The sequence below is a fragment of the Tiliqua scincoides genome, chromosome 1 (genome assembly GCF_035046505.1).
Source record: "Tiliqua scincoides isolate rTilSci1 chromosome 1, rTilSci1.hap2, whole genome shotgun sequence".
In the NCBI taxonomy this organism is placed as follows: Eukaryota; Metazoa; Chordata; class Lepidosauria; order Squamata; family Scincidae; genus Tiliqua; species Tiliqua scincoides.
Window position 1 is genome coordinate 191,181,274 of NC_089821.1, and position 16,789 is coordinate 191,198,062.

General features: G+C 38.9%; 1 protein-coding gene across 2 annotated transcripts in view; it reads left to right on the forward strand.

Annotated features, from left to right (window-relative positions):
* The window catches only part of GRIK2 (glutamate ionotropic receptor kainate type subunit 2), a 326,420-nt gene that overhangs the window by 132,422 nt on the left and 177,209 nt on the right, over positions 1–16,789 (forward strand). For both annotated transcript variants that reach the window (XM_066612979.1, XM_066612971.1), the window contains exon 10: positions 5,616–5,839. In XM_066612979.1, coding sequence (XP_066469076.1) covers positions 5,616–5,839 — 224 coding nt within the window. The remainder of the gene's footprint in view (positions 1–5,615; positions 5,840–16,789) is intronic.

Below are 16,789 nucleotides of genomic sequence, written 5' to 3' on the forward strand. Positions count from 1 at the left end.
GATGTCTATGGGTCACTCTCTCTGCAAAGCCACTTTATAAAAAGTAGCTGTAGAAGGGGGGTAGGGCAGAGGTTCTCAAATTGGGGCCTTGTGATACCCCAGCCAGAGAACCCTGGCCTCTGTCCCCTTAAGGGGTGGGGAGGGGAGAGAAAGCAACACGTTTGCCAGGATTATGGTGCTTTGGAGGAGCTCAGGGGCTTAGCTGGATTTACAACAGCCTGCAGCAGCCTCCCAGGGGTGTGGGGAGCCCCAGACCAACCTCTGCAGGTCTCCCTAGCATGCGGAGAATGTAAAACTAATAATCACGACCCACTTCCAGTTTGCAATTGTGAAAACATGTCCGGGGTGTGTGTGTGTGTGTGTGTGTGTGTGTGTGTGTGTGTGTTACCTATACTGTCACTGACTTTTTAAAATCAGCATTATGACTTCAGTCAATCGCAAAATCAATTACCCATGTAACAGCTGATTTTGATCCCTTCTAGTGGACAGAGGCAGCTGGAAAATATCTGTTTTGTTTGCTCCCACTTTTCAGCTAGATCAAGGTTTCTAAAGAGGATAGATCCTAAACAATCTGTTGCTGTTTCTTCAAGGAGGTAGCTCCACATCATGTAGATTTATTGTTACCAGGAAAAGTCACAAGAGTGCTGGTAACAAAATAGACTACTTACTGTAGTAACAACTAAGCAGTGCCAGAAAAATTCTCCAGGTAGACTGTGATCAACACGGTGAACTACTCTAATCACTGAGTAGCTGTCATGTGGAAGCTACTTCAAGGGACTTATGTTTTGTAAACTCTACTGACTCCACTACTGTGAGCACCCTGCTACATTCTGCAAGTTGGTTTCTAAATATCGAAAAGTGTTGCATGCTTTTATGGAAAGAAACTTCATAGGCCAATGATGCTAGTTTCATAGTTTCTATAAGGCTTTGAAACATAGGGTGCAATTCTACCCTGCACTGGAACAGGCAAGCCAAGAGGGTTGCACTGTATCCAGCATGGGATAGGGGCCCAAAGCAGCTCAACCAGAGGTAAGGGGAAACTTTCCCCTTACCTCTGGGTAAAGTGCTTTGCCCCTATGGGTCTCCTCGAACTCACGCCAGCTCCTGAGGTGGCGCAAGTCCAAGGAGAGCAGAGCGACTTGAAGCCCAGCTTAACCGCTGGATCCCAGCCCTGCCTCCTGCTCCCTGTCTGCCCGCCCCCAGGGCCACACACCACCCTCGCTCCTCGAAACACCTTTCTTCCGCCGCCTCCTCAACCACCCCAGAGCCTTGCGTTGGCCCAGTCATGTCAATGCATGGCTTGCCAAGGAAACCGCCACAAAGGCTGGATTCAGCCTCCGTGCGCCAGTGCATCTCCATGTGCTGGCACGACTTACTCCCGAGGAGGCGTGAACGTGCTTTACATAACATTTGTGACCCTCCTGGGCTGGTGTAAGGGACTTGTGCTGGCCCAAGTAGTTCTCAGGATTGTGCCCATACTGTGTTACCTGTTGCTGTTGTTTCAACCAGGTGAACATATACTCTCCATGAGACCCAAATGTGACTTTTATATTTAAAAAATGTAGAGTCATTGGGATTTAGTCATAGGTGAATGTACTTTTGATTTCAGCTTGTACCTTAACACTATTAGATGTTTTTACTCATCTTTTAAAGTAGTATTTTATTGTATCAAATGGAGCTGAAAAACCAAGGAGGTTATCTTATTTACCATAAAAAATATGGATGTTTGCATACTCGAGGGCATGAATAGCTTTATAAGTGTCAAACCCATCTGTTTTATTGCCTTGCTTGGCAATTTCCCCTCTAATTAGAAAGAGAGATGCAATAAAAATAAAACTGTGATATGCAGAGCTAAAGGTAGCACAGAATTTTATATAGTTCACATTATCTTTAGAGCAAGGGTGTCCAAACCCCAGCCCTGGGGCCACTTGCGGCCCTCCAGAGATTTGTTGGAGCCCACACTGGCCCAACACAACTGCTCTCAGCATGAGGGCGACTGTTTGACCTCTCTCATGAGCTGTGGGATGAGGACTCCCTCCACTGCTTGTAGTTTCACGTCTGTGATGCAGTAGCAGCAACAAATGAAAGGCCAGCCTTGCTTTGTGCAAGGCCTTTCATAGGCCTTGAGCTATTGCAAGACCTTCATTCATTCATATAAGTTCATCTTTAATATATTCATTTATGTAAATTTATTCAAATTTTAAATGTAATTAATTCTTTTTTTTAATTCCCTGACACAATGTTAGAAAGATAATGCGGCCCTCCTGCCAAAAACTTTGGCACCCCTGCTTTAGAGTAATGATACGCTACAGTGTATAGAGATTAGAAGGCCTATTCTAAAACCTGGTCTTCTGTACACTTAATATACCACACATTTTGCTAAGATAGACCTATTGTCGGAACTGTTGGGGAGTATATGTATCATATAAAAGTAATAAATACAAAAACAAAGAAAGAGAAAAGAGAAAACAGCTTGTGGGTGGGTTGTCAAGTTAGCTTTGGAAAAAACTTGGGAAACTTCACCTCCGCGAATGACCTTAAAGCAAAATTATAATCAATCATTATTCTAACTTATGTTACTGTTTTCCATATGATGAAATTGGAACTGGAATATTGAACCAGTTGTGGGATTTTTTTTTTCCCACCAAAGAAAATGAAATTTTCTGTTTTTCCTTCATTAGATATAGATCACCAATGTTAATAAATGTAAAATGTGTTAGATATTTAGATTTAGGGTCATAATTTTAGAACAAGCAGGGTTGTTACCTTTGTGGTGTGCTTGTAGGTTTCTCAGAAACATTTGAATGGCCACTGGAAAACAGTATGCTAAACTTAGTCTGGTTAATCTGGTCTTTCTTAAACTACATACCTTGTAAATACTTACCCTCCCCCCCCAATAAAAATTGACTATCTCATACCTAATGCAATTTTGAAATGTACTAGTATTTGTAGTTATGCCTCATGCTGATTGCTTTCCTTTTGAAATGACTCCCACCCAGCCCCATGTTTAGCCCAGAAACAGACTCCTGAATTCTGATAAAAGCTTGGTAGAGAGCAATTTCAGGGATAGGAGACTGGCAGAGCAAGACTAAAGCACTCTTTTCCCTCTTGAACCTCCTGTGTCTATAAATGTGTCTTTATACACAGTCTTTAAATGATGCCCATACTAGTTTTTATATTAAATAAGAACATTTGTACTGCACCTTTCTGCCAGGAAAAAAAGAAGTGGTGCTGGCTACTGTTGATGAGAATGTTAGCAATATAACAATAAAGCATACCACCCCCCAAAAAATCATATAACAAAAAAAGAAAAATTTCCAAGCATGAGCAGAAATAAACGTGTCAGCCAATGTCTTCCCTAGGCTTTTCAAAGTAAGTTTGCTTGTATTTTGTTTTGTTTTGTTTTTCACTGCCTGCTGGGAGGGGAGCAGTGATAGGAACACCTCTCTTCACAAGAGGTCAGTCCATAATTATGGTGTCATGACCTATTCTGCATGCCAACCAGAGGGTTATGTGTAGAAACAAACTACTTATTTCATCAACTGGGTGTCCAGTTCCTATGGGTGCCTTCCACTGACGGAATGAGCATTCTGTCAGTGGAAGACCCCGCTCCATCAGCATTGCAGTTGCAGCAACAACACATGCAGCAGAGCTGCCAGCACAAAAGGCTGGTGACCATGCATACATGCCACCAGAGTGCCCAGTCAATGCTGGAGGAGGTGAGTTGGCATGGTTGCTGGGCTGTGGGCAGGGAAGGAGAAGGCAGGGGAGGCGTTATTGGTGGCAATGGCACTGCCAATATCCTATGCCCTCTGTTTGGCCTTGCCATGCTCAGTTGGGTCCACTCAGACTTGCATCAGCCAAAGAGCTGGCAGAGCTTTGAGTAGACTCATTAGGGATCATGGTGCAGTAGCATAGGTAAATAAGAGTTTTGTTTACTTACTTCACTAAGTAAGACTTACTTCGAGTCTGTGGGCCCGATCCTATCCAATTTTCCAGCACCGGTGTAGCCGCAATGCTGCCCCAAGATAAGGGAACAAATGGCCTCTGTGATTGCTGCCCCACCACAAGATGCAGTGCGTGACCCATTGGCACAGCTGCTCTGGCACTGGAAAATTGGATAGGAGTGGGCCCTGTGTCAGCACAGCTGCAACATGCAGGTAAGTTTAGAGAATTGGACTGTAAAGCTTTTGAAAATGAGTAGTTATTTTTATCAACAGTACAAGAGTACTTCTTGAAGTCAATACCTTCCCCCTCCGCCCAAGAACTGGTTGATACTATTGGTGTGTGTACATGCTAGAGTAGAGTGCAGAGCAGTGAGTGTACAGAACTTTGCCTGTTGTTCATTTCTACAAAAAATGTAATCTTCTTGAACTTGGAAAATCCAGACAACTGCTTTAAGAGTATGACAGCACATGTGCATGTACAGTGAAAAGCTTGTCAAAGGTGGGGGAAGATGGGATAAAAAACTTTTTTCTTTGCTGTATAAACTGTTTTAAAACATTTTGATACTTAAAATATATTTCATCATGAGGAAATCGAGTCAAAAGTCACACTGCTGAGCAAAGGCTGCATGGCTGTTTGCATTGATTGTGGCCCAAGTTTTTAAAATGAGCCTGATAGCCCAAATCCTAGCTAACCTCCCCACTAATGCAGCCATGCCACCGAAGTGCATGCTGCATCCTGGGGAGGGGGAGTCCCTGAGGTCTCTTCCAGATAAGGGAACAAATGTAAGCCTCCAATTGCCCTAATGGGTCTTTTTGGACCTAGACCTGCAATTTTGCTGGCACAAGCCTGAGTGGAAGCTAGGAAGGCAGATCAAGGTCTGGAAGGGAGATAGGATATTAGCGGTGCTGCTGCAGCCAGTACCAGTCCTTCCCTGCCCTCAGTACATTCCTGCTCATCCCTGCTTCTGTCTCTATCCTGTTCCCCCTCCCTGCTGTGTTCTGCCCAATGCCTGTCCCCTGTGCTAATTTTCCAGCACTTGGACTGTTTGAGAGGCCAGTGGCATGCAGGGATGGCCACTTGCTACTTCCCACTGCACAGCAGGCCTATAGAATTGGGCCTTTATACTCGCATTTTGTAGATTCCAACAGTTTTCTTGAGAAACAACATAAACTTCCATGTTTAAAAGCAATTTTTTTTACCTGTTTCCCCCCCTAATGTCTTTTGAAGGGGAGAGACCTTCAAGTGACCTACAAGCCAAGCATGATTTATAAATGAGTTATTAAAATTTGGTGGGCCGCTGTGAGATACAGGAAGCTGGACTAGATGGGCCTATGGCCTGATCCAGTGGGGCTGTTCTTATGTTCTTATGTAAAACAAACCACACAAATAGTAATCTTTCATATTTCCTCCATGTCTTTAACTGCATCTGTAAATATTACAGTGTTCAAAGCCCATAGTGGAAGAACAGAAGTATAAATCAAGTTCTTTACTAGAGGAGGAGGATCAGTAGCACTCTAAATTTCCGCTTAATTGGTGCCAAGACAGGCCTCTCCAAGTGTAAAGTCTGTGTTTTGTTTGATTTGATTGCCTACTTCTGCCTGCTGCTTTTGACTTATGGCCTATTTCTCTCTCTTTCTCTCTTTCTCTTTCTCTCTTCTTGCAAACAGAAAGCCGACCTTGCAGTTGCACCCCTGGCTATTACGTATGTTCGAGAGACCGTCATCGACTTTTCCAAGCCCTTTATGACTCTCGGAATAAGTATTTTGTACCGCAAGCCCAATGGTACAAACCCGGGCGTCTTCTCCTTCCTGAATCCTCTCTCCCCTGATATCTGGATGTATATTCTGCTGGCTTACTTGGGTGTCAGTTGTGTGCTCTTTGTCATAGCCAGGTAACATGTCAATCTTTTTGTGATTTTTTTGGCAATTGTTACCTTTTTCTTCCTCTCAAGAATAATTGTCAAAAGTCACAAATTCTTTCTTTACTTCCTTATTCTCATTTTCTAATCTATGGTGTGTACAGGAAAAAAGTCAGTCTTAGAAAAGGGCTTTCCTAATTACTTACAATATCCTACACTACCATGATATATGGCTGTGGGCATGCTGGTTATGTCACCAAGCTTATAGCAGGGTGATTTTTGCTACTTACTAACAGTAAATAGAAAATTAGCCAGGTTATTTATTGATTTACCACCATCACTCCAAAAATATCACATTTACTTTTAGTTTTTTAAAAAATGCTGACATTTATATTATCATGAAAATATTTTACATGGCATTAAAACAAGATACTACTCAAATTAGACAAAAACATTTATTATTGAGACGTAAGATTTACTAAACTAAGCCTATATGGATTTTAGGATCTTGGCACTTCATAGATGTAGCTGTGAAATTGTAGAAATTGTTCTATTAAAAACAAACAAACAACAAAAAAAAAATCCTTTTTTTTTTCTTCTGTCTGTCTTTAGTGGTATCTGTTTACTGACCACTAATATATTGTTTTTATTTATCTTTTCTCCCTGTCAGTCCCGGGGTACTATAGCAGGCACTAACTTTTTAAAAAAAAAACTATATATTGAAGGGAAGCAAATGATTGCCACTGGGAAGTGATATGAGCTCCTGTAGGACGTATGAGCTCTTTCAGTTTCCCATCTATATGTTTTTTATGTGTATGACCTGCACCAAGAGCTAGGCAGCCCAGTGAGACGATGCATAATTAGTGCCTTCAATACACATATGAAGTTCCTGTGTGAACATGGATCATCCTATTGCTACAGTTAGAGGTGGAATTAGTTTTTTGATTGAAATAAATAGGAAGGCCTGTGTACATGAAAGATTTTTATGTGCTTCAGAGCTCCTATGGATCTTTGGATTGTGTCCAGATGAGGCTATTCAGCATGTTATGTGGCTTAAATTCCATCAACCACAGCAGGAAATATTAAGCAACCTGTTCCTATCACTGGGCCAGAATGTCCAGGCTGGAACTCTTTCTGCCAGTGGGATACTAGAGACTCTATGACCGTTCAGTCTATTGGATTGTTCCTGGTTGGAATTGTGTGTGTATGTGTGCAAATGGAGTAACCCTCTTGTTTCTTTCTTGTTGCCACTTTGTGTATGTAGGGCATCTTCCTCAAACATTCTTTGTCTTTTCATTCTGATAGGCTATATTCACCAATGTTTTCCTGTGATGTACTTGCTCTTTGCTCTTGGGCAAGAGAGGATATTATCAGGTCAAAGTAATGCTACTTTTGAGAATTTCAGTCTTAAGGATACTCATTTTTACTGTAGTTTGAGCAAATCCCTGTTGTAAGATAACAAATTGGTTGAATAGATGGGTGTGTGCTGTGATACTGCTCTGCAGTTCCCTAATAAGAATCTTAGAGTTAGTTGCTTCTTTTGCTCATATTTTTATCCCTGATTCCTAGTGGGTTTTTTTTTTCTTTTTGTTGCTTTTAAGAAAAGTGTTCTTGCTTCACACAGACATCTTTGTTCAATCTTACTTGTTTTGCTTTATGTTTCTGAAATAATATCATGAGGTTGTATTGTGTTACCTTCATGCTACTTTCTCCACTTTCAGAGAGATGAGAGCATTCCTCTGGTCAATAGTGAAATAGTAATTCTTTGAAATTAGTGATAAATATGACTCACCATATGTTAGAGTGAGTTGACACGTGTATTTCATTGCTTGACTTCACTGTTCCTTTTTGCAATTATCTGAAGGCACCAAACAAGCATTTAAATTCATATATCTCATGAATATTTTGCAATGAGGGTTTCAGGAAATGTTTATTAATCCTACCCAACTTTCCAGTGCTGATGCAGCCACAAGGAATCCCCAAAGTAAGGGAACAAATATTCCCTTACATTGAGGAGGCCTCCCAACAGGATGCAGCACTGCCCCCCCCCAACAGGATGCAGCACACACACCATTGGCACAGTTGCATCAGCACTGGAAAGTTGGATAGGATTGGGTCCTAAGTACACTTATTAGCCATAGAGTTAAGAAGAAAAGTCTTTTTGTAGATTTTTATCTAGTTAAAAAAACAGGAGATGGAGAGCAGGTAATATTCACAATGGAGAAATCTGGTAAGCAAATGCTTTATGATATTTGTTAGAATGATTTCTATCTAATTTACTCATAAATGACCTAAAGTATGGTGAAAAATTCAGTTTTGTAGATGACAATAAGTTATTCAAGATAGTACACTCTACAGAAATGAACGTTTCAAGTGGTATAACTGAACAACAGAATGACACATGAGATTCCATTTAACAGCAGAAATGAGATTCAATTTAAAAGCAGAAATTATAATTCAAATTAATTGTGACTAAAGAGGAAAGATCTGGTATCATAATTGAAAGCTCACTGAAAATTATAGCAGAACTTGCTGGGAAGTCACAAGGAAATTTTTTTAAAATTTAGCAATAGGAAAAAAGTTGAGAATTGATTTGAAAGTTGAGAATTGAAAGAGTCACACTGTACTACAGATTAATCAAGTTTAAAATAAATAGTTCTGGTCATCCCAATAATATAGAGATGAACTGGAGAAGGTGCAGAAAATGGTATCTGAGTGATCAGGAAGAGGAACTCTTGGGGTGAAAAGGTGACTAAAAAGCAGCTTAGAAAAAAAGAGTCAGGTTATGGTAATTGTTTGCCACACAAATAGCTCTATGGAGAGAGTGAATAGAGAAAATATCGACTGATTGAATAATGGGACTCTGAACCTGCTCTTTATTGATCCTCCTCAATTCAGGAAATATTGGTAGGAAATCAAGCAAAGGCAGCATGGGAGGTGGATCAGTTCAGGCAGTGGCCAAAGGACTCAAGTCCATCAGAGATCCCACCTGGCCGTGTTGTTACCTGAATTATCTTTTGACTTTACCCTGGATAAAATTCAGAGGAAAGTATCACTTGAAGAACCCACTGAGATGCATGCAGGCATGAATCAGTTCACATTTACATTTTGCAATGTAACCTACAATCTACATTTTTTTTTAAAGTAAAACTTGTTCATTTTGAAAGCTTCATTGTTACTATAGTTTTCAGATGAAGTGGAAAAGGAAAACTTTATACTATGTATCATATATATTTGAACAATATTTTAGAATTCCACTGGTGTTATAAGGTGTTGATGAATTATTATTCACTTTTCTGAAAATGTGCTTTTTTATGAAACACATTTTCTGAACCTTTAAGCACTCTTTTGGGTTTTTTTCTTTATGTTGAAATGTTCACATATTTGCACCCACTAAGCACAGAGAGATGCTCTTAAAAGTAACCAAAAACTGTGTGTTAGTGGGTCACTGTTGAATGTTTTGTATTCTAAATTTATTTCCATGTTCTGTCAGGTGTTGAAAGCATCATTCTGATCATAAATAATTATAAATGCATACTGCTATGAGCATATGGCTTTATTTAAATAGCAACTTAGGTTTAAGTATCTTGTTACATATACTGTATACAGTATATATAGTTATATATCTTGAGAAGCACAGATAAAATGTTAATATATTCATAATGCACAAGCAGAATAGTCATAGTGTACAAGCAGAAACAAGATTTACAGCACAATCCTGTGTTTACCTACTCAGAATTGAGCTCTATTGAGTTTTATGGGCCTTACTCCAAGGTATATGTGTAGTATAGTAGCCTTAGGGGTGGGCTTTTCTTATCTCCAAACAGGAGATAATGTTCAAGTTCAGTCTGTTCTTACTAGACCACTTAATACCCAGTCTTGGAAATTAATTGCTATAACCAAGACAACAAATGAACAATACTGAACACTGTAAAATTGTATGCCATAGATTCTGTTTCTAACCATTGCTGGGATAGATGATTTAACTCTAAACTACTGTAGTGGGCTGCTGACAGGTTTCATACTATGCAGTGTTCATTATAGTAGATTTAATGGTATGAAGTTGAAGTCAGTTGGATTTTATATGTATGTAAGATGTCATATGTTACTAAAAAAGAAACAGTTCCAAACTGCTTACTTGCCTGTAGTTACAATCTCAAGGTGGTTGTATGTCACAATAACAAAGTAATGTGTGTTTGACTACTCATGAATCGTGTAACAACTAAGATTACCATAAGAAATATATATGTACACATGTGTCCAAAGAACATTTTTAGTACCCAACAAGGATCTATACTTGTAGTAACATTTATTTCATAATTACTCTGTGTGTGTTTTAGAACATAGGCCTCCAAACTCCTGTCCACTGGGATTATCGTTCTTGGCATGGCATGGTGGTGGCAAGGCCTTACCATTCTGCCCTGCAGCCACCATTTGTTGCACTCGATTGTCACAGAACCTTGCACAGGGAGTCCTTACCCTAGGAAATTGGGGCGCAGTGCCTTCCGGAGTGACATGCAGTGAAAATGTTTCCCCAGTGTAATGCTCTGCAGAGCTGCCGCAGAATTGAGTAGCCCCATTGTGGGGCTACTTCTCTTCCCCGGGGGAAGGGAACGAAAGTCTCTTTCCCCTGAGGAGCCGCTGCGGGTTGCCCAGTTGCTCTTTGGGTGCTGTGGTGGGCATTTTGGCTCTGCAGCAGCCCCGCGGTTTGGGCAGCTCAGGATTGATCATTTAGCAAGTGTAAGTGGTAATGTGTATAAATAAGTCATCAACAGTTTATCAGACTGAAAACACATAAAATAATTTCAAATTACCCAATTTGTAATTATAATTTTCATGTTATATTTCCCTTTGTTAACAGAGCCATTTCATCATTATTGAAAATTAATGTTTCCTAATTCAAATTTAATTTTCTTCTATACTAGTTGTGACTTTGACACAAAATTCTTTACTCACTGGCCTAGTTAAACAAATAGGATTTAAAAAAAAAATTCTGTCAAACCACAATGTAAATTTCAAAACAAAACTGTTGTGTTTACCTCTTTTTGTTCTAATCTGTCTTGCTTGAGAATTTCACTTACAATAAAAATAAAGTTTCCTTTCAACTATCTATAAATATATTATCTTTAAATAGAAGTAAGTATGTGATATATAATAAATATATTATCTTTAAATAGAAGTAAGTATGTGAAACTGGAGATTTTCTGATTAATTTCAGTATTTATCAAAAAGGAGAGAAAAAGCTTATAATTTCTAAAGTTTTTTACCAATATAAAAGTTAGTTCAATAAATCATATGGAAACAGATGATCTGACAGAGTTGACACAGGAATCAAATCCTGATAAATCTTATTTTCACATAAAGAGTCATACTGCTTGGATCTCCTTCCAGTTCTGTGTTTTCTTAATTCATTTTACTTACTTAAATTCTTCTATGCTAATGGACTCTAACAGTCCAATTTTATCCATTCCCCCCCCCCCCCACGCTGAGCCAAAATGGCAACCACTGCATCCTATTTGGGGATGCAGACTCGGTATTTGACTCGGTAAGGGAACAAATATTCCCTGTCCTGGGGTAAGCCTCCATGGTGTGGGGAGAGGGGTCTACTCAGCCCTGCACTAGCTAAATAGCTGGTGCAGATCCACATAGACCCATGCTGCGGGATTGGGTCTGGGAAGGCGGATAGGATATCGGTGGTGGCTCTGATCCTATGACCTCTCTGACACTATCCACCATCCCCACCCCATTCCAATCCTCTCATTGACTTGCCTTCGTCAGCAAGTGTTGGGAGAAACACTGGAGTGGGCAGGAAGGTTCAGGCCTTGCTATTGGTGCGGATGGCAGTGCTTTTGGCTGCACACTATCAGAGCCCCTTTTGCGACTGGCACTGACTGCTTTATGGCAATTTGTTCCCTTACCATGGGGCTATATTGTGGCTGCACCAGTGCTGGAAAGTTGGATAGGATTGGGCCCTAAATCATTTAAGCTACTTTTGACCAAGCAAGGCCACAGCAGAGTGAGAGAGCTCTTCTCTTTCTAATCATTTTATTTCTACTAGGTGATGCTTGTCATTTTTTGTTCCTCTTTATAGAAGTTAGCAACACCCTCATATTATTCCTTTACCACTTCTAGGCAAACTACAGCATTCAAGAGTGATTTAGAGAAGGGGAAACATGTTGTTGACAGTTTTCCATATCCAAGTTAAATGAAGGGACTGCTTTGTTTTAGGTGATATAATGTACAACCTTAGTATAAATTTCAGACATCTGAATAATTGGTTTAACTCCTGACTTGCCTTCAGAAAAGTTGGAATTTTCTGACTTTGAAAGAAATTAATTATCCCACCGGATTATGAATCTGAGCATACTGTTGGTGCTTATATTGCTAGTGGAGGCTCTTAGTTGTTGAACCACTTAGGTTAAAAAAAAAAAGATCAAAGTAGAAAATGTTTGCTTCATTGAAATGAAAGTTATTGGCTTTTAATGCTTGGTTTTAAAATAATTTCAAATAAGGAACTGCAGTGTTATGTCTGAGCAAGTTACAACTTGCCATTAATTCCTGTTGTAGGTAGTGTCTAACATCAGTTGGAGAATATTTAATTCTCATGCGTTTCAGATGAAAAATTGAACAGTATACACCTCTCTGTCTTGTCTTACTTTGGTATCCCCTTCAGGACTGATTGTTGTATCTTTCATTTTTGGATCAGAAAATGAATCTTTAATTTTACAGCCTGTTGTTCTTGTGTCTAATGCAAAGAGCTTATAGATTGTTCTCCATTTTTGTTTAGGAGTAATTTTTTGTTCTTTGTGGGTTAGGAAGGAGTAGTAATTAAAATGAAGTAGATGTCCTGCCAAAACATGAGCTGTACATGTATTTTTTTTTGACCTCATGTAATCTGCAAAGATAATCTTATCAACTAGATCAGGGGTCTCCAAACTTTTTGGCCAGAGGGCTGCATGAAATATCTGGTGCAGTGCTGAGGGCCGGAAAAAAATTTAAATATAAAATTTAAATAAATGAATTAGAGATGGAAGTTAGATGAATGAATAAATTAATGAATGGGCTCATTTACTCATCCTCTCCGGCCCTCAGGACACCTTCCAGATGCAATCAGAGCACAGCTCTGTCATGTTCAGTCAAGTGGGCCAGAGGCTTTCAGGTTACAAGAGGCTGGCTGCGGGCCAGATAGAGGATAGCTGCGGGCTGCATCTGGCCCCCGGGCCAGGGTTTGGAGATCCCTGAACTAGATGATGGTTACAAATTGGACCTTACTTGTCATCATTCATTGCAAGGCTTTCTATTCCTAAAGATTTTGTGGAAACAGAACTGACAATAGTTTATTTATTTATTTATGTATAATATTAACATATACATTCCACTTATATTTACATAATCATACATCAACAATCTTCCCCCCTCCCCCCGAAGAGCCATTAACATTAAGTATTTATATCTGCAGCCATAAGCACACCTTTTGGATTTTATCCATTATAACAGTATTGGGCCCCCCTTCCCTTACCCATCTTGTATATCTCAACCATTTCTATTTTATCTCGGTTTTCTTATCTTCCATGTCTTATCCTGTTTCAACATTAATACTATGTCTGATTGTATCCATTCATATAGATACCAATTCCATTTTTCCACTGTTCATTTTGAAGCATCTTTCCACCCATATACTATAACTGCATGGATAGCTGGAATCATAGCTTTGAATAAATCCTGTTAATGTTTTTTTTCTTTATTATTTCCCAAAACTCCCATAAATAACATTTTCCCAGAGAGCTCCAACTTAAGGTTGCATAATTCTTCCACCTTTTCAAATATCAATTGCCAAAAATCAATTACCTTAGAACATTCCCACCAAAGATGGGCATAATAACCCTTTACCCTCCTACAGTGCCAACAATTTGAATTCCTTCCCTTAATCATATAAGCCAGTTGAGCAGGTGTCCTATGCCATTTCAATATTAATTTCATCTCCAATTCTCTAAATTTTTCCATTCTAATCTCCGATACTTCTTTCATTAATCTGTCTGTCTCCTGTACTAACATTCCCACATCTCTTTTCCATTGAATTTGTATTAGCCTAATCATATAGTCTTTATCTTTATTCATTAAATTGTATAGCTTTTTTGCCATACCCTTTTTATTATCCTCTTTAAGGCCATATATTTTTTCAAATTGAGTATCCTCTTCATTTAAAACTCGGCAATATCTTTGTTTTAAAATATTATATAAAGCCAAAAATCCTTAACCAATATTTTCCTCCCACTTTTTCCAATAGTTCTTGTATGGGAGTCAATATCCCCTGAGGATTATATAAACCTTCACTCTAAAATAACCCTTTTCCTTTAACTTCTCCCAAAATTTTTTTTCAATGTTTTTAAATTCCTCACTTAAAAATTCAAGTGGGGTCCATTTAGAAAATTTTGGCATCCAGTTGGGTTGCATTTTCCCCCAAACTTTTAATGTCTTGGGCCTATTGTAATTTTAATTTCCTTTTTCACTTTCTGTGTAAATATTCCAAAATTACCTCTATGTATTGTATCTTCCCATCTCACCCATTTATCCAAATTTTTCGCATCTATTTCCATCAACATCTTTATTTGTAACTTCATAGTAACTTTCCAAATGTGGCATTCCCCATCCTAAATCTTACTGTGGTGAATAAATAACCTTCCTTAAAATTCTAGCTTTCTTCTTCCCAAACACCCAGTTTTTTATTTCTTGATCCCATATAATTAATTGGTTCCTGGGAATCCACTCTGGAAGCACCTGAAATAGATATAGCATCTTAGATAAAATAAACATTTTAATTGTCCTTATCTTCCCTAAAATACTTAAATATCTATTATTTCATTGATTTAATTTTTTTTTGTACCTTCCTCCATGTTAATTTGCCTCAGCCAAGTTTTTGGAGTTCTTTGCTATTGTTAATCCTAAATATTTGATTCTCTTAACTCCTAATTTCATACCTGTTAACTTTGCTATTTCTTCTTGTTCCTTTAACTCTATCTTCCTAAACATTACTTCTGACAATAGTATTTGTTTATCCTGTTATAGGATTCTTAGCAATGCAGTATGATCACATTTGTGTAGCTCTGAACTGCATTGTTGTTTTCAGGCAGTAGTGTTTGTTAATCATATTTTCATTTTCTGACCTTGTTAATAGTGTGCTTATGCTTTCCTCCTTATGCTTCTAGGAGGAGTGGGGCTAAGCCTGTTGCTTAAACCAGTCCTGTTGTTCATTGTTCTTCAGCACCTTTCTTTACTCTCTTAAGCTTCTAATTTTACATCATGCTATATAGAATATAAAAGAACAGGAATAACAGATGATGCTCAGGTTCTGTAGGTTGTAATGTATTTTCTTTCAATCCTGCAGCCTGTCCAATCAATCACCTTGGCTGAACTCCCTCCCTCTTCATTTCTGGTTTGTTTTCTAACTTTAAATGTTCCCATGATTCTGGTCTATGTATCCATCCATGTTTGCATGACTGCAGTTATTAAAATAAAACCAAGGTGACTTACAAAAAAACATAAGGCATGAAAAAGAATAATTAAAATACACTTAGGCAGCCCTTATATTTTCTAACATAGCGCTGGTTTGTATCTTCAATTGATTAATAGCTCTAGGACCCAATCCTATCCAGTTTTAATCACATGAGTGCCTGTTACTCTAGTTTTCAACTGTTACCCTGCACATGCCAAATCTTGGAAGCTAAGCACACTCAGGTTTGGTTAATATTTGGATGGGAGATTGCTTGGGAATACCAGGTGCTGTCGGCTTATACCATAGTCTTTTGAGACTGAAGGTTGCCAACCAACCAACCAGCTTTCATTAACACACCCTTGGCATTAATGGTAGTCAAGAATTCCTAAAGACTAATTAAGGAAAATCAAGATTATCATGTTCTTGGACAGCTAAATGGCATTTGTTATTCTCAGTCATATATAGACTATTTTTTTGTTTGTATGAAATTGTGGCAGTGTACTTTGCAACATCAAATTCTCTTAGGGTAATTGCTGGTAGCATGTTGCTGGAGGCCCTGGAGCAAAGTCTTGCAACTATATCCAGCTCCTCTTCCCTATTAGCCAGTGGGCCCACACTAACACAGGGGCCTCCTAGCACTTCCATCTACAAATGTAATTGATCTCTCCAGATCAATTGCATTAGTAGATAAAAGTGCTTGGCACAGTGGCAGTCTCTCAACACCACTGCCACTGGTGTTGGGGCACTCAAGAGTCGGTCCACGTGGCTAGGCCCTTTGATGCAATGGGACCTCTGTAAAGCTGTCACACTGTCTTGGGTGCCTGAGAATGAAGGATCAAACTAAATGTAATGTAGTTTTTTATACATTTTCTTTGGTTTGTTTTTCTTTGCTTTAGTTTTAGCAATGATTTTGTTTTGTTTTAGTTACCTTCTTGTAAAAAATTTGTGGACGACAATGACAGCACAAATTAGATGGGGTGGAAATGCAGTGGGGGATCAGAGAGCTTTAGCACTTTGCCCTTGCTGCAGTGGTGATCCTAATCACAGCCCCAACCATGTGCTATTTTTAATGGGGAAAAAAGCTTTCATTGAAAGCTGATGAAAGCTTTTTACCCATTAAAAATATTGTGCAAGGGGACAACTGCGACCATGATCTAAATGCAGTAGGGTTTTGTCCCCTGAAAGCCACCTAAAATCCCCCATCCTCTATCATACTTTCAACCTGTTTTGTCATCTCCATGTACTATTTGCTTAAATAAATTAAATAAATAAATAAATATTTTTTTAAAAAGACGTTCAACTATATCCTTCAGATTCAAGCTACTAGACAACCACTAGTTTGATCCTAACTTCTGCGGGAAGGCCAATTTAGAGTTAGTGTCACCATTTGATAAGCTAGATATTTTTTAAAATCCCCTCTAGTCATCTGGTAATTTGGAAACCCACCCACGTTTTCACAGTTACACATGGGTCTCACATGTGTCAGTTAC